This window comes from Zootoca vivipara, chromosome 6, assembly GCF_965207765.1.
Source record: "Zootoca vivipara chromosome 6, rZooViv2.hap1.1, whole genome shotgun sequence".
In the NCBI taxonomy this organism is placed as follows: domain Eukaryota; kingdom Metazoa; phylum Chordata; class Lepidosauria; order Squamata; family Lacertidae; genus Zootoca; species Zootoca vivipara.
Window position 1 is genome coordinate 80,048,742 of NC_142589.1, and position 19,538 is coordinate 80,068,279.

Below are 19,538 nucleotides of genomic sequence, written 5' to 3' on the forward strand. Positions count from 1 at the left end.
AATGCCTCCTCCAGGCCGAGACGGGCATGTCTTCAGCACCAGGAGGGCAGTGGCCGGAGCGCAGTTGATGCAGGAGCTCACCAGCAGGACAGGGCAGGTTTTGCTTCCAGGTGACCTGCTGGCCTGGTGTTTGCTGCCCCAATGATGGGCTGGTGGTGATGTTTGCTGCTGTGCCTTATAAGGGGCCAGCCAGTGGTGTAGCATGGAGGGGGAGGCACGGGCAGTTGCCCCAGGCACACAATGGTTAGCGGGTGCAAAATTTCAACACCCAGCAGTGCCTCAATACAGCTGCATTCTTCCTTCCCTGTTCTCAGTTGAAACAGCTTCTCCATGCGAGCCTGGAAGTGACCTCTCCAGACAACGACTCTTCTTTTCTTATCTTTGTGGCTGCGATCTCCTGGGCGACTCGGACACTGTTAGGCAGTTGAATGCATGGTCCGGAGCACTGGCAACCCATGCTATGCCACTGGAACCAGCTTCTGCCAGCCGTGGACCAACTCCCTTTCTGCATCTTGGTATTCAGGGCACTTCCAGATGGCTTGTTTGTGGAACACTCATTCTGATTTGTGGGCAGGGGGTTTAGATGCTGTTAAGGACACAAGAACGTAAAGACATAAGGAGAGCACGCTGGGTTGGGCCATTTAGTCCAGCCACCTGTTCTCACAGTGACCTGGGAATCTCGATAGACTGCCTCTGCAACTGGAGGTTCCATAACAAGAGCCTGGCTGCTGGATCAGGCTTATTGGACTGTGAATTTGTCCCATCCTATTTTAAAGCCACCTACCTGTTAACTCGTGGCTATCACTGCCTCCTGTGGGTGGGAGTTCCACAGTTTACCTATGTTGCATCAAAGCAAGGGATATTCCACACTTCCCAGTGGATTTCCCTGTCTCTTTCCTTACGGCAAAAAGTCAGGTCTTTGCAGGGACGCGGGTTTGTGGTGCAAGACCCCTGTAAACATTGCCTCACCTGAATCTGCCAGCATGTGACTGAATCCCAACCCACAACAGTGGCATCTGGAAAGCAGCCTTAGTTTCGGCTGGGATTGAAATGGCTGAGTCATTTTCAAGCAACCCGTTGCAGAGCAAATATTTTATTTGTAGAAAAACCCAGAGTGCCATGACCTCCCGGCCTTTCATGGTTGTGTAGGGAGTAGGTGAGATAACTGAGATGTCGACATTCTCAGCTGAGGCATTGGATGGGTGGGCAAGTTTATTGACCTCAATGCTGACCCCAGAGTGTTGGTCAGGGAGAAAGGATGACAGACCGCAGCAACAGGCAAGAGGGCGGAGCGAGAGAAAGTGATAGATGAGAAAAGAGATAGGAGAGAGACGGAGAGAGAGAGGCCTTTGCATAATGGATTGCCACAGCCATTCAGAAAAAAACAAAGTTTGCTGTTTGACCGTAGAGCAGACTCCCTCAGAAGGTGATGATTCTTCTTCCTTGGAGGTATCTAAGTGGAGGTTGGATGGCCCTCTGTCATGGATGCTTGAGTTGAGGTTCCTGCCTTGCAGGGGGTTCGACTGGATGACCCTTGGGAGGTCCCTCCTGCAGTGGCGGAGGGCAGGCACGCTGCCCCCAGGGACGTGGCGCGCATTCTGGGGGTGTGGCATGGCGCGTGATTTGGGGGTGGGACGGGCAGCCGCGATGGCACCCCTGGGATTGCGCTGCCCGGGGCGCTGCGCCCCCGCCGCCCCTATCTTCCTACACTACTGCCCTCCTGACTCTACACTTTCATGATTCTATGTCTGGCTGCAGGGGGGATGAGCTGCCTGGCCTTCGAGCGCAGTGTCCTTTTACCGGGGGATGAGGCAGAACTGGTAGGGCCGAGGGATGCTCCCCAGCCCCGTGGACTCTGGCGTGATGTCAATGTCCTCGGGTTTCATCAAGGGCTTCAGCTTGAAGTTCTGCAGGATGGTGGTGAGGAAGATGAAAAGCTCCATGATAGCCAGGCTTTCTCCCAGGCACACCCGCTTGCCTGCAAAAGGGGGGGGGGAGAGAAGGAAGAGGGACAGAAATGCCTCTGTGCCTTTGAGGGTCGGGCAAAGGAGGCTCTAGATCTGCTCTGACGTCATTTGAAGGTGCGCTTAGGGATGGGGTCTCCAGGTTGCCCACAGTGGAGCAGACCTTCGTAGGGAATAGAGGAACCTTTGGATCCCTTCCAAGGGGCACTTAATCTCCCTTCTTCATGGTCTTTAAATCCCTTTCACTTATGGAGAACCTGCAAGCAGGATTCAACCCAGTGGCTGTGTATGCACTGCAAAATTATTAAAAATAAATTAAATTTATACCCCGCCCTCCCCAGCCAAGACCAGGCTCAGGGTGGCTAACACCGAATATAAAACAATTAATTAAAATACAGCTTAAAAACAAGATTAAATACAACATGAAAATTAAAATGCAGCCTCATCAGAAAAAGGAAAAGGGGGGGAGGGGATCAAGTTGATTCCAGGCCAAAGGCCAGGCAGAACAACTCTGTCTTACAGGCCCTGTGGAAAGAAATCAAATCCCGCAGGGCCCTGGTCTCATGAGACAGAGCATTCCACCAGGTCGGAGCCAATATTGAAAAGGCCCTGGGCTCTGGTTGAGGCTAATCTGACTTCCTTAGGGCCTGGGATCTCTAAGGTGTTACTATTTATAATAAAAGCATAGTAAAATGCTTACTGACAGACAGCCTAATAATGAAATAATCATCATACTAACAGTCCTCTCCTGCACACTTTTACAGACTGTTGATTACTTAATAGCCATAGGCCTTGGTAAAGAGACTGTTTTCGCCTGGAGCCAGGCGAGCCTCTCTGGGGAGAGAATTCCGCAAATGGGGAGCCACCACCGAAAAGGCCCATAAGAAGAGTGGACTAGATGCGGGGCTAGATGTTCTCTTCCAACTCTACAGTTCTGTGATTTCCGAGTGATCTCCCTGGGGAGGTTGTAGATTCTCCTTCCTTGGAGGTTTCAAAGCAGAGGTTGGGTGACCATCTGCCATGCATGCTTTAGTTGGGATTCCTGCACTGAATTGGGGGTTCCTTCCAATTCTACAGTTCCATGATTCTAAGAGCCTGATGGATCCGGCCAAAGGAGGCCCATCTAGCCCAGGCATCCTGTTCTCACAGTGGCCACCCAGATGCCTATGATGGGGAACCCACAAGCAGGACCTGAACCCCTGTCCTGCTCTTACCTGCCGAGAAAGCCATGAAGGCATCATTCTTCTTGAACCGCCCACTCTCGTCCAGGAAATGAGTCGGGTCGAAGGAGGTTGGATTCTTGAACTGCGTGGGATCAAACTGAGATGTGCAGATCAGTGGGATGATGTTGAGGTCCTGTGGGTTGGAGGGAGAGGAGCAGGAGGAAGGCATGGTTGAGAACCAAGGGCAAGAAATCCCTGGCAGACGGGTGTTGAGTCATGGGGAGGGGCCTTAGCTCTAGGAGCACCTGCGCTGCCTGCAGAAGGTCCCAATTTCCATCTCTGGGTAGGAATAGGGAGAGCCACTGCTGTCCACCAATGTGGACAACACTGAGGAAGGTAGACCAGATGGTCCGACTCGCTGTGGCAGTCGCTTCCTGTGTGTGAGTGACATACCTCCAGTCGAGGGAAAGCTCTTCTGAGCTTAGCTCAGTGTGGCACAATGGCGAGAGCGGTGGGTTCTGACCTGGGAGACCAAGGTTCGAATCCCCACTCAGCCATGAAGCCTAGTAGTGACCTTGGGTGAGTCAGTCACCATCTCTTCGCCTTGACCTACCTCACAGGGTTGTTGTATGGGTGAAATGCAGAGGGGGAGGACAACCCTTTGCACACCTTGAGCTCTTTGGAAGAAAAGCTGGTGCATATAAATATCTCAAGGGCTGTCCCGTGGAAGAGGGAAGAAGCTTGCTTTCTCCTGCTCTGGAGGATAGGACTGGAACCCAGGGCTTCAAGTTAAAAGAAAGGAAAACCTTTCTGATGGAAAGTGGGACCGACTCCTTCGGGGAGGTGGTGGACTCTCCTTCCTTGGAGGTTTTAAAGCAGAGGCTGGATGACCCTCTGCCATGGATGCTTTAATAATAATAATAATAATAATAATAATAATAATAATAATAATAATTTTTTATTTATACCCCGCCCTCCCCAGTCAAAACCGGGCTCAGGGCGACTAACACCAATAAAATTACAATAAAATATAAAAAGCAATTAGTTAAAATACAGATTAAAATACAATATTAAAATTTAAAATTCAGCCTCATTCTAAGTAGTCCATAAATCCAAGCCATGAGGGAGGAAAACACAGGGGTCAGACTGAATCCAACCCAAAGGCCAGGCGGAACAGCTCTGTCTTGCAGGCCCTGCAGAAAGATGACAAATCCCGCAGGGCCCTGGTCTCCTGTGAAAGAGCATTCCACCAAGTTGGGGCCAATACTGAAAAGGCCCTGGCCCTAGTGGAGGCAAATCTAGCCACCTTATGGCTTGGGATCTCCAGAATATTGTTAGCTGGGATTCCTCCATTGCAGAGGGTTGGGCTAGATGAGCCTTGGGGTCCCTTCCAATGCCACGATTCTATGAAACACCCTGTTTCCAGGGCCACATCATAATTAAAAAGGGAGTAAGTGTGGAGTTCCTTCCGCTAAAAGGACCTATGGCAAGGTCTTGCCCATCTGGACTCAAGAGGGTAGAGAGTTTCCTGGCAGGCGTCATATAATAATAATAACAACAATAATAATAATAATAATATTTATACCCTGCACATCTGGCTGGGTTTCCCCACAGTTTCAGGACTGTGACCTCTCCTTTCGGAAAGCAGGCCATGGGGCATCAAGGCAGGGTGCTGCCAATGGGGGTCCTACAGAAGGAGACCTTCACTGTCCCCCATGGGGTGCGCTTCCCCCCTTCCCCCTCAAACCTTGGGGAGGGTGTATCCATGGAACTCGATATCTCGCGTGACGGTGTGGGGCACACCCATGGGGACGATGTCGGCGTAGCGCTGGATCTCGTGGATGACGGCGTCCGTGTAGGGCATCCGGCTCCTATCCTCCATGCAGGGGCTGCGGTTCATCCCGATGACCTGGTCAATCTCTTCATGGAGCTTCTCTGCAGCAAGGAAGGAGGGCGGGGAAAGCTTTAAAGCGGTCCCAGGTGGGGCGCCGGACAGGGAAATGGGCTGTGGTGGTCTGCAAGGGGTTAACTACGGGAAGAGCCCGTGTCGAGGGTGGGTGGGAGCAGAAAGGGAGAGGGCGCAGGAGTTTGCAGACAAAGCTCCCCTTTGACCCACTGATTTCAATGAGCTTATTGAGCATGATTCCAGCATGGCAGGGGGTTGGGCTGGATGACCCTTGAGGTTCCTTCCAACTCTGCAATTCCATGAGCCTATGAAACCCAGGGACCAATTCTAGCTCTTCTGTAGCATTTCAGTAAGTGACACCTGGGCAGTTCAGAGCAACTTCAGACTGGACTAGAAGCTTGCAGCCCTCTCTGGCCATTGTGCCTCCCCTGGCTGTGGCTTTGTCATCCGGCTGATCGCTGTGTGGTTCAGGGGTCCTGTACTGGCTTCCTTCTGACTGCCTATTTTGAATCTGTTTGTAGGATTTGGCCCTCCTGAAAATCACCCCAGCCTCATGTTTCCCCAAAGTGACTTTTTTTGCACCTCTGGTGGGAGACTAGGGTTGCCATATGTGTGGAATTTCCCAGACATAGTTGGAATACGGCAACCGGAAACAGTGTCGAGGCAGAAATTGTTGCAATGTCTGTGTTGGAAGTCAAGATTTTGGCATATTTCCTTAAAAATAGCCCCAAATCTTCATATTTTTTTAATTGAGATTTTGCAAAAGGAAGCTCAACAACCTTTTGCAAAACTGTAAAAAGCTCAATAACTTCTGTGCCCAGATTTTCACCATTTTGAAAATCTCCCTATGGGAGACTGAGATTCAAATCCCGACTCAACCATGAAGCATTCACGGGGTGTGACTTTGGAGACTAGTCCCTGCTTTAGTCGAAATTCCTGCATTGCAATGGGTTGGGGTAGATGCCCCTCGGTTCCCCTTCCAACTCTACAATTCTACGATTCTATGCTTCTGAGCCTAACCTACCTCACAGGGTTGTTGTGGGGAGTAAATGAGGAGAGCCGTGTGCGTCACCTGCAGCTCCTTAGAGAAAATGGTGGGATATAAAATACGAAAAGCAAATAAATAAAAGACTTCTCGGACCGCATCCTCTGACCCATGGGCATTCCTGTGTGAGAGCAGAGCAAGCCCCCTTTGCTGACCTTCCACCTCGGGATGCCTCATGAGAATTCGGAGTCCGTATCTCAAGGTCGAGCTGACCGTCTCCGTCCCAGCAAAGAAGAGGTTCACCGTAGTCTTTGACATGGTGTCTTCGTTGAAGTGTGTGTCTGGGTTGTTTTTTTCCTGCAACAGGGATATGGGAGGGGCTGAGAAACCTCGACAGCGTCAACAAAACTTGTGAAGAATACAATGCAGGATGCCATCCCTCAGGGCATCATTTTCATTCTGCATCTCTGATGATCTGTGGCTATGATGATACCGTGCTCATTATGCAAACTCCCTTTCCACACCACGCTGTTGGCGCCTGCAAAAGCACTTCTTGCTTTGTTTCCAACCGGCGCACGAACCGTAGCTTCCTGCTGAAATCCTGCAACTTTTTACCCCACAAATCTTTCGCTTTATTTTTGGGGTCCTGCTCTTGTCGTGTTGCAGCACAAGAGTTGCCCCTCCGTGTGGCAATAGTCTGGGAGGAACACTGATTTGATTTAATATTTGTATCCCGCTCTTCCAACCATAAATGTCAAGCGCAAAGCAGCTCACAATAATCGCAACAGCATTCCAAAACAACGAATGCTACAATTATTATAATATCGAACATGACAGCATATAAATAAAGTAAACCACAGCAGTGAATTCATCAAAACAATGAATACAATTCAAGAGTAACCAATACATTGCAGGGGGCTGGACTAGATGGCCCTTGGGGTGCCTTTCACCTCTACAATTCTATGATTCTAAGACAGATTGGCTGCAATGTGCTCTTTGCCGGGCTTCCCTTGCGCTTGGTTTGGAAGTTGCAGTCTGTGCAGAATACTGCAGCACGATTGCTGACAGGAGCGAGTCCTTGTCAGCATATAACTCCTGTGTTCAGAGATCTGAACTGGTTGCCGATTCGCTACGCGGTCAAGTTCAAGGTATTACTGTTAGTAACAACTTGGAACCAGTTTACCCCTGAGATTGCCTTGCTCCAAATACACCTGCTCAACCACTTTGATCGGTGGATCTGGCCCTCCTTCTGCATTTGTAAGATCTCAATATTTTAGTGTGGCAGCACCTGCACTTTGGAACTCTCTGCCACTTGATATCAAGCAGGCGCCTTCGCTGTCCTTTTTTCAACGCCTCCCCAAAAAACTTGTTTGTTTAAACAAACCTACCCAGATGCTTAGAAAGTTTGTGCGTGTCTTAGTCTATTTTTAGTCTATTGCTATTTTTACTTTTCAAAAGAAATTCCTGATTTTTCCTTATTGATCATCTTAGTTTTATCTTTTTTTTGTAGCGCGCTTTGAGATTGTTGTTGTTGTTTTACAATCGAGTGGTATATAAATTATGTGAAATAAAATAGCTAAATTGTAGTCGGTTGAGTAACCGCTGTTAGAGAAGCTTCCTCCTGCTCACAAAACTGCAATTTTCCTGGCTTCCTGGCAAAGAGGGAAGCGATCTGGAACTAATGGCAGCTCTTTGGGATGCTGAGGATACCTGCTGGATTTTGATGAGGAAGCAGTCGATGAAATCCCGGGGGTTGTTGACGTCCAGCGTTTGCCGGTTCATCTCTAGCCGCTCGCCCACAAACTTGGCCAGCTTCAGGTAGTTTTTGTAGATCTGACGGTGAGGCCCAGGGATGTACTTCATGATCTTTGGAAAGGTGAATAGCATCTGGGAGAGCAGAAGCAGAGGACCCCAGTTTACGCACAGCGCCCAGTACATTCCCCCACATCCATCTTTTGACTGTGCCCATAAGAGGAGCCAGGAGAGCCAGGCTGCTGTTTCAGACCAAAGGCCCACCTTGTCTAACATCCTCCTGCCCCAGTTTCCCTTCCCCCACCTCTGGCTTGGACTCACCTGTCCCCAGGTGGAGCTCATGAGCTTCCAGTTGCTGTTGATGAGGTCCAGCAACATGAGGAATTTCTTGTCTGTGTATTCAAAGCGGTCCCCGAAAACTAAGGTGCAGATAATGTTGGAGCCAGCACAGCTCAGGAAGAAGGTGGGGTCAAAGGGTTTGCCTGGGAATAAAGCGAGATGAAGCAGATACTGTATATTGTTTTTAAAAGCATCTTTCACAGACTTCTACCGTAGTAACAGCCCCAACAGCCACCCTTCTCTTTTAAATGGACTACCTTGGAAGGCAGTGGACTCTCCTCCAATGAAGGCCAACTGTTAGGGATTTTTTTAAAGCCGTGATTCCTGCATTGAAGGGGGTTGGACTAGATGACCCCTGGGGAGCCCCTCCTACAGGTCTATGATTCCAACCTCTTGCTCTCCTGATGTTTACAGATGTTTACAGTTTCTACAATGGCTGTGCTGGCCTGGGTTGATGGACTTTGTAGCCCAAGACATCCAGAGAGCAACAGGTTTGTGAAGGCTGAAATGGGATGATGATGATGATGATGATAATAATAATAATTAATTATAATAATTCTATTTATTATTACTCCACACATCTGGATATCCCTAAACTAAGGTTTCGTTATGCAAGAAGGGCTCTGTAAATAATAATAATAATAATAATAATAATAATAATAATAATAATAATAAATTTCATTTTTACCCCGCCCTCCCCGGCCAGGGCCGGGTTCAGGGCGGCTAACACCAAATATAAATTACAATAAAATGCAATACGAAACAAAACAAAACAAAAACAAAGCAACAAACCACAGTTTTGCAGGGGGTTGGACTAGATGACCCTTGGGTGTCCCTTCTAGATCTATGATCCTATGATTTCGTCATAATTTAAATCACAGGAAGTCTTTTCATCAGCTTGCTTTCAGTAGGGGGAAAGGGCCCAACATTGCTGAAGGATCCAATGATAAACACACTCCTTTATTTTCTGCTTCCTTTCTCTCTCTTGGACCAGATAATATTATAATAGTATTTATTTATGCGTTTGTACCCCAGCTTTTCCTCTGAGCAGCTCGAGGTGAGGTATACACGGCTCTCTTCCTCGTTTAATCCCCACAGCAACCCCATTCCAGAAAATGTTGGGAAATTGGTGGAGCAAATCCCTTTCTTTCTTTCCTTCCCCTGCCCCTGGGCAACCCCTTCCCCACCAACCTTCAGTTTTGTGAAACTCAGCCACCAGGAACTGAGCCTCTTCCTTGATCCGCTCCTCAATGGATCTCTTTCCCATCCCAAAGTTCTTGAAGGTGCTGATGGCAAACCTGCGTAGTTGCCTCCAGCGCTCCCCAGTGCCGTACACGATCCCTGAGGGAAAAAGCAAAGGATGAGCCCAAGGCCAGTGGCATGAACCCCCAGGGAGAAGCCCCTAACCCAGTCACTCTGGCCCACAGCCCCCTTGGTTCCATAAACTCATACCCGCCCTACTCTGTCGAAAGCCTTATTCAAAATAGTGGTCTACACCAGGCATAGGCAAACTCGGTACGGCCTATTTTATGGCTGCGTCTTATTTTTGGAGAAACAGGGTAGGTGTTTTGGGACTACAACTCCCATCATCCCTAGCTAACAGGACTAGTGGTCAGGGATGATGGGATTTGTAGTCCTAAAACATCTGGAGGGCCGAGTTTGCCTATGCCTGGTCTACACAGCCCACTAAGGGAGATAACCTATTAAAATTCAAAACAGTCTATGAAAAGATTAAGAATGGGGGCTGGATGAAAGAGGAGATTGTGTGTATGGGGGGGGCAGCAGGAGGAGAAGATTGGATTTGGGGTCAAAAGACATTATAGATTGGGAGTGGGGTGAAAAAACATAATGGATTGTTTTACGATGATTGATAAATCTGGTATTGAAAATGGAATGGCTGGCCAAAGAGAAATTAAAAATGATGTTAATAAATTAGATGTAAAGATATTTAGCTGATTTGGTGGGGGGGGGGCAGTGTGACCAGGGAGATGAGATGGCTGTTGAAATTTAGGAAGGAGTAGAATTAATTGGAAGTAATTAAAGTAATTAAATATGTAGATGGATGGGATATCTTTGGAAGGCATATAGGCTGTAGGGGTAGAAATGTTAAGTGTTAGATTAAATTGATTAATTGTATTTTGTTAAGATTAATTTGGAAGTTTTAATATGAAATCTGTATAATTGTTAAAATGAGAGAAATTTTAGAATAATGGTTAGATCGTATAAAATGGTTAAGATTATGATATATGAAACTGCTTAAGATGAGTTGAATTGGAAATCAGATAGGGGGGACTTGGGGAAGTCCACATAATAATGGATTGTGAATTAGATAAAAAGAAAAAGGATTATTTGTTTTGTTTTCGTTTTATGTAGAGTGTATGTGTTTGTTATATTGTAGTGGTTTTTGTTATTATGATTGTTGTATAAAATCAATAAAAATTTCTTTAAAAAATAAAATAAAATTCAAAACAGTCTCAATTGCTTGCACCTTTATTTAAATTCCAGCTAAAACTATTTACAGTGGTACCTCAAGTTAAGTACTTAATCGGTTCCAGAAGTCCGTACTTAACCTGAAGCGTACTTAACCTGAAGCGAATTTTCCCATTGAAAGTAATAGAAAGTGGATTAATCCATTGCGGGCGATGAAAAACACCCCCTGAAACAGCAATTTAACACAAATTTTACTGTCTAATGAGACCATTGATCCATAAAATGAAGGCAATAATCAATGTACAGTGGTACCTCAGGTTAAGTACTTAATTGGTTCTGGAAGTCCGTACTTAACCTGAAGCGAACTTTCCCATTGAAAGTAATGGAAAGTGGATTAATCCGTTCCAGACGGGTTCGCGGAGTACTTAACTTGAAAGTACTCAACCTGAAGCGTACTTAACCCAAGGTATGACTGTAGTTAATTCAACAAAAAATGATGAACTTGATACAGTACAGGCTTTTCAACAATACAGGCTTTTCAATGTCTGATAGTCATTTAACCATTTCCTCATGCTATGGATGGATTTGATAAAGTCATAAGAACATAATGATATATAATGCATCGAAAAGGATGTTTAAAATAACATTTGTAAAAAAAGCCAGAAGCTTTTCTTTTGGGAATTATAGGGACAGAACTACCTAAACTGTATAGAAACTTATTTATGTAGGCAACTACAGCAGCAAGAATGTTACTCATTCAAAAATGGAAAGAAGCAGAAGTCCCAGCAAACGAAAAATGGATACAAAAACTTACAGAATATGTAGAAATGGCGAAGCTTACCAGAAGAATAAGAAATCAAGACAACAAACTTTGTTTTATAAAAGAATGGAAATGGTTTATTGAATATTTACAGATAAATTGTAAACAGATAAGAACATTGGAAGGTAATAACCTGCAGGTTTATAAGAGTATATATTTAAAGCAGATGAAAAAAATGAGCAAATTAAGTTAATTTGGATATGCAGAAGATATTAAAAAATTTTTTAAGGCACTGCAGAAAGAGGGGGAAGGAAGTCAACTTTGAAATGTTAAAATGATTGTAAAATTTGTGAAATGTATAAACCTGAAAAACATAAACATAGATGCTGTAACTAGAGTGGTACCTCCAGTTACGGACTCAATCTGTTTCGGGGTGCTGTTTGCACCCGGAAAAGACTGCAACTAGAGCGCCGCTTCTGCACATGTGCGCGGCGCAATAGAGTGCTTCTGTGCATGCACGCGGGGTGAAACTCAGAAGTATAGACTTCCGAGTTTGCTGCATTCGTATCCTGAAAAAATGCAACCGGAGACTGACGTAACAAGAGGTACGACTGTAAATAGGTACCACTGCAGCGGGAAAGTAAACAGTGTTTCTGTGCGCTCTGGCACTCGTCACGGTCCTCCGTTTAGTCATGCTGGTCACATGACCCGGAAAACTGTCTGTGGACAAACGTCAGCTCCCTTGGCCTGAAAGCGAGATGAGCACCGCAACCCCATAGTCGCCTTTGATTGGACTTAACCGTCCAGGGGTCCAATACCTTTACCTTTTAATCATCTGACTTGCCTTTCCACTGGGAGGCCAGATTCCCAATAACTGGTCACTTAGCAGGAGTCTTAAACCACTACTTCCGGGGCTCCCCTACTGCCCCCTTGCCTCTTAGCACCCCTTCTGTAATCTCACCTCCTACTTGGGGAGCCACTGCAACGCTTCCTTTTCGAAATCAGCACCCCATCCCCCATTCCCTCACCATTTCCTTTGCTCCACATCTGGACAGCGGGGAAGTCTCCTCGGCCGCTGAACTCCTCTGCCTTGTCAATCAAAGCCTCCTTGAGCACCTGGTAGCCAGAGAGGACCACGCAAGGCCGAGAGCCCAGGTGGAAGGTGTACATTGGCCCGTAGGTCTTGCTAAGCTGCAAAGAGGAGAAGGAAGCAGGAAGTTGTTTAGGATAGGGTTGCCATATTTCAAAAAGTGAAAATCCAGACACAAAAGGTGGCTGAGCTTTTCTTAGTTTTGCCTAAAGTTGTTGAGCTTCTTTGTTTGCAAAGTCTCAAAAAATAAAAATAAATAAATGAAGTTTTTATCAGAGTGCTGTTGTTTTTTGCCCCTCATTTTCCCTGTGAAAACCCACCAATCCGTGGAAAACTGGAATTGCCATTTGTTTCTGTTCAGCGTTAAAGAGCAGGTTTTGCTAGGCTGCGGCTAGAAAGTGCAGGGCAAAAGGTAATTATGGATGAGTCCTCTGTCTCACTGCCCCTCCTTGTCCTACAGGCAGAAAACCGAGCCTTACAGCTTCTCCCTTTCCCCATTCTCCCCCTGGGCTAAGACTCCAAAGTTGGTCCCTGTGCAATGCAAAAAAAGAGGGTCAGGGGCGCCCCCTTCGACGGGAAAACTGAGCCCCTTCCAACTCCAACCTCCTCTTGCTTGAACTGAAAGCAACTGAGGCAGAAAGAGCTTGTTTTCAAGTACTGGGGCTCAAGTCTGATTATTATTATTATTATTATTATTATTATTATTATTATTATTATTATTATTTAAAATTGTATACCACCCTATAGCTATAGATCTCAGGGCAGTCAACAACATAAAATTACAAAATAAAAAGATGAACTGAACAACAACAACAACAGCAACAACAAACCCCCGTCCCTAGCTCTGAAGATCTTACAGCGACAGAATGATGCTTTGAGCATGGCCAGAGGCACTTTCGTTGCTCTTTCTCAGTTTCTCTGGCTGAAGCCCCCTTTTTAGGCTTCTCCTGCCCTCAAAGAACCAAAATCCGTCCTGCTTTCATGCCTGATGTGGAAATTGTAAAATTACACCCCCGACCCCAACCCCCCCCCCCGCGCCTGGCTGCCGTGGTCTCACTTCTTTCAGGGAATTTATCAGCTCCTTGATGTCCACTTGGTGCATGTTTCCGATGAAGGGGAGCGGGGCTGGCCCCGGAGGAAGGGTCCTGAACTTCTTTCTCGAGGAGAAGTGGAGGAAGAGGAGGCACGAGACGACCATGGCCAGGAGGATGCCAAGGACCCCGCCAAAATCTATCCTGGAGGGGAAGAGCTCCATTGCGCCGGCCGCAGTCTGCAGAGCCGCGGTGTCTGCAATTTCGCCAGGAGTGGGAAGTTATATAGATGCCCACGAGACCAGCCTCTAACTGGCTGGAACAAGCTCCCCTTGGCAAACAATGCGTGCCCTGAACTGTCATTTGCTAACCTCATGTTTGCTGTTGAAGGAATATTTCTGGCAGAGACATGGAATGAAAACAAGCTGGCTCTGCTTAGCCCTCAATGAAGACCAGATGAAGGCCCATTTTGCTCTGCATTCAGTGGCTTGAGAAACAGCATATATACAACACTAACCAGACCTAACCACTTATTTCTTATGGAATGCTGCATTTACATACGTAAGAACATAAGAAGAGCTTGCTGGATCAAGCCAATGGCCCATTTAAGGCCAGCATCCTGTTCTCACAGTGGCCAAATACCTCCAATAATCTAGATAAACTGCCTCTGGACCTGGAGGCATAGCTGCCAAGTTTCCCGTATTCCCTGGGAAATCCCCGTTTTTCCAGCTGTTCCCAGCAAAAAAACCGGATTTTTTTGTTTCCCCCCGGTTTATTCTGGCGCGGCGGCCATTTTGGAACTGGGCGGAGCATGCTCAGAAGCGACTTTTGATGCTGCTTTGCCCAGTTCCAAAATGGCTGCAGCGCGACTTCTGGTGTGGCGGCCATTTTGGAACAGGGCAGAGCAGCACCAAAACATAGCTGCCAAGTTATCCCTTTTTTAAAGGGATTTTCCCTTATGCTGAATAGGCTTCCTCGCGAGAAAAGGGAAAACTTGGCAGCTATGCACCAAAAGTAGCTTCTGAGCATGCTCCGCCCAGTTCCAAAATGGCGGTAGTGCTACTTCCAGTCTGCTACTTCTGGTCCAGTCCCTTATTTCTCAAGCCGGAACTTGGCAGCTATGCTTGGAGGTTCCCTAAGAAGAGCCTGCCTATTGGAGCAGGCCAAAGCTTTTTCATTTAGTCTGGCCTCCTGATCTCACAGTGGCCAACCAGATGTCCATTATGGAAAACCCACAATCGGGAATTGAGTGGAAGAACAACCCTCTTCCCTCCTTAGCCATTGTTGCTGGCAGCCATTGACAGCCCTCTTCTTTGTAAATGAAGGAATGTGTCTTCAATGCCCGTGGATCAATCTTTGGCATGGGCTTTAATGATTCTGTGGTCCAAGGAGTCAGGATAGTCAGGCGACAAGAGTTCAAAATGTGGGCAGGAGTTCAAATCTCCCTGCTTTGGGTTTTCAAAAGCAAGTCAGTATGACAGAGGGCCAAAGACTTTTTCTGTTTGCTCCTTGTTTTCTGGCTGCCTCCGGCATCGTGGCCTGGAGTCTTGGCTTCAACTGCCTCCTGCTTGGACCGTGGAGCTCCTTGGATCTCAAAGCGCAGCATGTGACTTTTGGGCAGGGCGCACGACTGGCAGAAGTCCCGGCAGGCCCCGTCTGGGTCTCTTTTCCCACTGACCCTCCATCTGACTTGGCTTCCTCCAGCCCCCTGGCAGCCAGAAGAGCAGCTGGGCTCTGCTCCCAAGCGAGGCTGGTCAATGATTGACGGAGATGGACCCCGGCTGACACCTAGTGATTCTTTGCTCCAAAACGACCTTTAAGCTGGATGATTAGCCATCCATTACTTAAATTGCACAAGGTATTATAGCTTCAAGGGCTCATTTGCATGGCAAATAAAGGAACTCATGGAATCATAGAACTGTGGAGTTGGAAGGGACACCAAGAGTCATCTAGTCTAGCCCTCTGTATGCAGGAATCACAGAATCCCTGACAGATGGCCATCCAAGCTCTGCTTAAAAACTTCCAAGGAAAGAAAGTCTCCCACCTTCTGGGTGTCATGAGCCAGAAAAAAACAGTGTCAGTGATGTCAATTCTTTATACAAAGAAGCCCAAGCCTAGTGATCCAACAACTCTTCCTAGTAGGTTGAGCTCCCTAAGACTCCTCCTCCCCTGATTCCTTCCCAAACAATCTGAGACTTCTCCACCTTGCCTACCTTTGATCCGCTCTCTTCATACCACTTTGTGTTTTGGGAGACCAGGGGGGAAGGGAGTTGGTTGCAGTGGGAGGGGTGACTCCCTGGATTCTCCAGAAGCCTGCCTCCTCTCCAGCATGGTGTAATGGTTAAGAGCAGTGGACTCGTAATCTGGTGAACCAGGTTTGCTTCCCCGCTCCTCCACATGCAGCTGCTGGGTAACCTTGGGCTAGTCACACTTCTCTGAAGTCTCTCAGCCTCACTCACCTCACAGAGTGTTTGTTGTGGGGGAGGAAGGGAAAGGAGAATGTGAGCCGCTTTGAGACTCTTTAAAGGGAGTGAAAGGCAGGATATCAAATCCAAACTCTCCTCTTCCTCCTCCCCCTCCCCCTCCTCTCCTGGCTCCTCTCCTCTCCTGCCTCTGAGTCTGGACTGCCCTCTGCCACAGCCTCTTAATGCTCACAAAACCTGTTGCTTCCAACACCTCCTGCCCCCAGTCTGCCCCCTCTACTCCCTCTGGCCACTCATCATCATCCCACCACCAATCCCTGGACAAAGGAGACTTATTCCTTTGGGGGCTCCCCAACTGGTGCCTCCCACCACTTCTCTGCTTCTGGCCAGTTCATGACACAGAGTCCACTCCACTGCCAAAGAGCACTTACTGTCAGAAAGTTCTTCCTGATGCTTAGGCAGAATCTATTTTCTTGTCATTTGAGTCCATTGGTTCAGGTTGTCCCCTCTTGAGCAGCAGAAAATGAGCTGGTTCCGTTGTCTTCCTTCCTTCCTTCCTTCCTTCCTTCCTTCCTTCCTTCCTTCCTTCCTTCCTTCCTTCCTTCCTTCCTTCCTTCCTTCCTTCCTTCCTTCCTTCCTTCCTTCCTTCCTTCCTTCCTTCCTTCCTTCCTTCCTTCCTTCCTATACCACCATTCATCTGAGGCTCACAGGGAAGTTACAATTTAAAAACACAAAAACACATAGCATAATAACAAGCGACACTACCTCCAGTTTAAAAGGCCATAGATTGTTTAATTAGCCAAAGGTCTAGAACAGGCATCCCCAAACTTCGGCCCTCCAGATGTTTTGGACTACAATCCCCATCATCCCTGACCACTGGTCCTGTTACCTAGGGATCATGGGAGTTGTAGGCCAAAACATCTGGAGGGCCACAGTTTGGGGATGCCTGGTCTATAAGCAGAGGAATGTATTTGCCTGGCGCCTAAAGATATGTAAGGAAGACAGCAGGTGAGCCTCCTTGTAGAGTCACAGGCCTTCAGATATTTGAAGATGGCTATCCTATCCCCTCTCAGTCTCCTCTTTTTTAGGCTGAACGTACCCAATTGCTTCAACCGTTCCTCATAAGGTTTGGTTTCCAGACCCTTTGATCATCTTGGTCACCTTCCTCTGCACACGTTCCAGCTTGTCAACATCTTTCTTAAATTGTGGCGCTCAGAACTGGACACAGGACTCCAGATGTGGTCTGATGGGGTTGCCATTTCCCAGACATACTGTAGCCGAAACACAGCAGTTGCAAGCAGTGCCTGTCTTTCTTGAGATTTTTTTTGGGGAAAGAAGCTCAACAGCTTTGCCAAAAAAAAGCTCAACAGCTTTTTGTGTTTTCACTTTATGAAGCATGGCAACCCTAGGTCTGACCAAGGCCTAAGAGAGTGGTGCTTCCTTTGATGGCATACCTGTCAACCGCCCTGATTAAACTGGAAACACCCCATTCTTGGGCACCATGATCTCATGTGGGTCATGTGACTCACTCAGGCCAGGAAGATGTGTGTCCTGGTTTCCAGAGTCAACATGTTGGAGGCAGTGGCTGTTCGGTTTCTGATCATTGGTTCTCATGGGAAACTTACAGATTATTGCTTCACACAATTAACTCAAGGTAGTGTCAATTTACTCTTGGCAGAAAGCCAAGGTCTGCCTGGCCTGGCAACAACTCTCTCATTGGTTAATGACCAGCACTGAACTCTGTTATCTAGGAATGCTAGCACAGTTGTTTCTTGTGGGTGTTAGGAGTAGGAGTGCTGCGTATGGTTGGAGAGAGAGAAAGAGAGAGTAAGGATTTATTTTGCTTTGCATCCAGAAACTCTGCTGGTTTTATTTTCTTTTAATAAATCCTGCAAATAGTTATCCTGCGTCTAGCCGACTAGTCATTTCCACCTCAACTAGCTTCTGCGCTGTGCAGGAAAACTCTGCTACGTTTGGGCTAAAGCCACTAGAGCTATGCCTGACACTTCAAAATTCTAAGAGTGGCGTATTAAGATGGGGGCGGTGGGGGCGTGCCGCCCCGGGCGGGCGGCAGGCTGGGCGGGGGGCAGCAGGCTGAACGGGGCTGGACGGGGCTGACCACCTCCGACGGCCGCTGCCACCGCTACCGCCACTGCCGCCACCATCGAGGACTTAAGCCTTGATGCGAGCGAAATTGCCTCACTCTCCCTCTGCCGCGCAGAGCGAGACTTTCTACCAGGAGGCTGGAGGCTCCGTTTAGGCTCCGTTTTGAAGTTGTGGGGCCGGGTGCGATCCCCCTCTAAGTTGTATGCATGTGCAGCTTTGTTACGTAGCGATGCATGCGTCATTACGTAGCGACACTCCGCCCCCCCCCGGGCACGGCAATTTGCCGCCCCGGGTGACACAGTGGCTTACTCCGCCACTGGTTGGAGGGGATGTGATTGAGACACTAGGCGTCTGTTGATGCAGCCTGGAAGTGCATCAGTTTCTTTTGCTATTGCATTGCACTGCTGACTCATGTTCAGATTAGATCCTTTTCACCTGCACTGCTGCCAGGTCAGGGGTTGCCCTTTCTATATCTGTGCATCTGGTAACTCCTGCCTGAGGTCCTAAGTCAGGCATCTCCAAACTTCGGCCCTCCAGATGTTTTGGACTACAATTCCCATCTTCCCCGACCACTGGTCCTGTTAGCTAGGGATCATGGGAGTTGTAGGCCAAAACATCTGGAGGGCCACAGTTTGGGGATGCCTGTCCTAAGTCAGTGATGACTAGGGAATCCCCCCTGGCTTCTCCCAGTCCTTGACACAGCTAGTGTTGCTTTATCTTGGTCTGTTTGTGGCCAAGGAGCAAGGCCACTATTTGGGGAGAGGCTGGTTCAGATTTCTCAAGGTGGGTTTGCCCTGGAGTCTCTCTCAGTTCTGCCTTTCTAAGTCCTGCCTGGAAAGCATTGATAGAGCTTCCTGACCTTCAAATGCTTAACATAACGGTCAGCACACTAATCTTGTGTTTCTAGCAAACTTTAATTATAGCCTCTGCTACAAAGACTGGATTGGACCTATACAATAGACTATATATGCCAAAGATAAACTCAGGATTATGGAAAGAAACAAGACACTCAGTTTCGTCACTCTCACGAGGCTCCTGTCCTTTTGCTTAGAACATGGGCAAGGTATTTTGTTATGAGAATTTTAAGGTCTAAGATATAAAATAAATGTTCATAAATGTACCAGGCAAACACATCCATAAATATATAAACCACATGTCTGAAACAGTACATGAAAACAGTCCTAAAGCCATTTTGACACTCCCAGTGACCTCAAATATTCCTCTGCAGTTTGGATGGAAATGGGAAAAGCCTACCCATTGTCTCTGTGTTCACAAATCTTGCCTGAAGGGCACATTTGGGTATGAAGAGGGTGAGCCTGTGACCTGGATTCAGGAATTAAGTATTTATTATCACAAAAGAATGGCCAGGCTGACCAAGTAAACCTATTAAGAGGTTTCTTGCCAGACAGGATTCTGCTGTAGACTGCCGCTTCTGTGATGCATGTAGGATGTATTGAGGGGTGGCCTTGAGCTACAGGTTAGGCAATTTCAAAAGTCTATATAAGAGCTTGCACACCATCCTTCTGGGTTCCTCCTCCCTCCTGCGTGGGGAGGTTTGAGCACCCTGTTGCAACAGTTTAATAAAGATC

At 47.5% G+C, this 19,538-nt stretch overlaps 1 protein-coding gene across 2 annotated transcripts; it reads right to left on the minus strand.

The window, feature by feature from the left end:
- Nucleotides 1-127: 127 nt before the first annotated feature.
- LOC118087881 (cytochrome P450 2F3-like) lies at nucleotides 128-13,681 on the minus strand. Of its 2 annotated transcripts, XM_035120945.3 has the most exons (10): nucleotides 13,447-13,681; nucleotides 12,328-12,490; nucleotides 9,301-9,450; nucleotides 8,092-8,252; nucleotides 7,729-7,905; nucleotides 6,234-6,375; nucleotides 4,875-5,062; nucleotides 3,179-3,320; nucleotides 1,801-1,978; nucleotides 128-586 (listed from the first exon to the last, which is right to left on the minus strand). In XM_035120945.3, exons 1-10 carry the CDS (start codon nucleotides 13,642-13,644, stop codon nucleotides 580-582), a joined length of 1,506 nt encoding a protein of 501 aa, XP_034976836.1. In that variant the 5' UTR covers nucleotides 13,645-13,681; the 3' UTR covers nucleotides 128-579. The 2 variants fall into 2 exon arrangements, with proteins under 2 accessions (XP_034976836.1, XP_088528937.1); XM_088672811.1 differs by having other exon boundaries at nucleotides 128-1,978.
- Nucleotides 13,682-19,538: the final 5,857 nt, after the last annotated feature.

Excerpts from the sequence above, each read along its gene's own strand:
- LOC118087881 (XM_035120945.3), bottom strand. The coding sequence starts at position 13,644 with ATGGAGCTCTTCCCCTCCAGGATAGATTTTGGCGGGGTCCTTGGCATC. Across the intron at positions 5,063-6,233 it reads GAGGCATCCCGAGGTGGAAG|AGAAGCTCCATGAAGAGATT; the intron begins GTCAGCAAAGGG and ends TCCTTGCTGCAG. Across the intron at positions 3,321-4,874 it reads ATGGATACACCCTCCCCAAG|GACCTCAACATCATCCCACT; the intron begins GTTTGAGGGGGA and ends TCCAACCCACAG.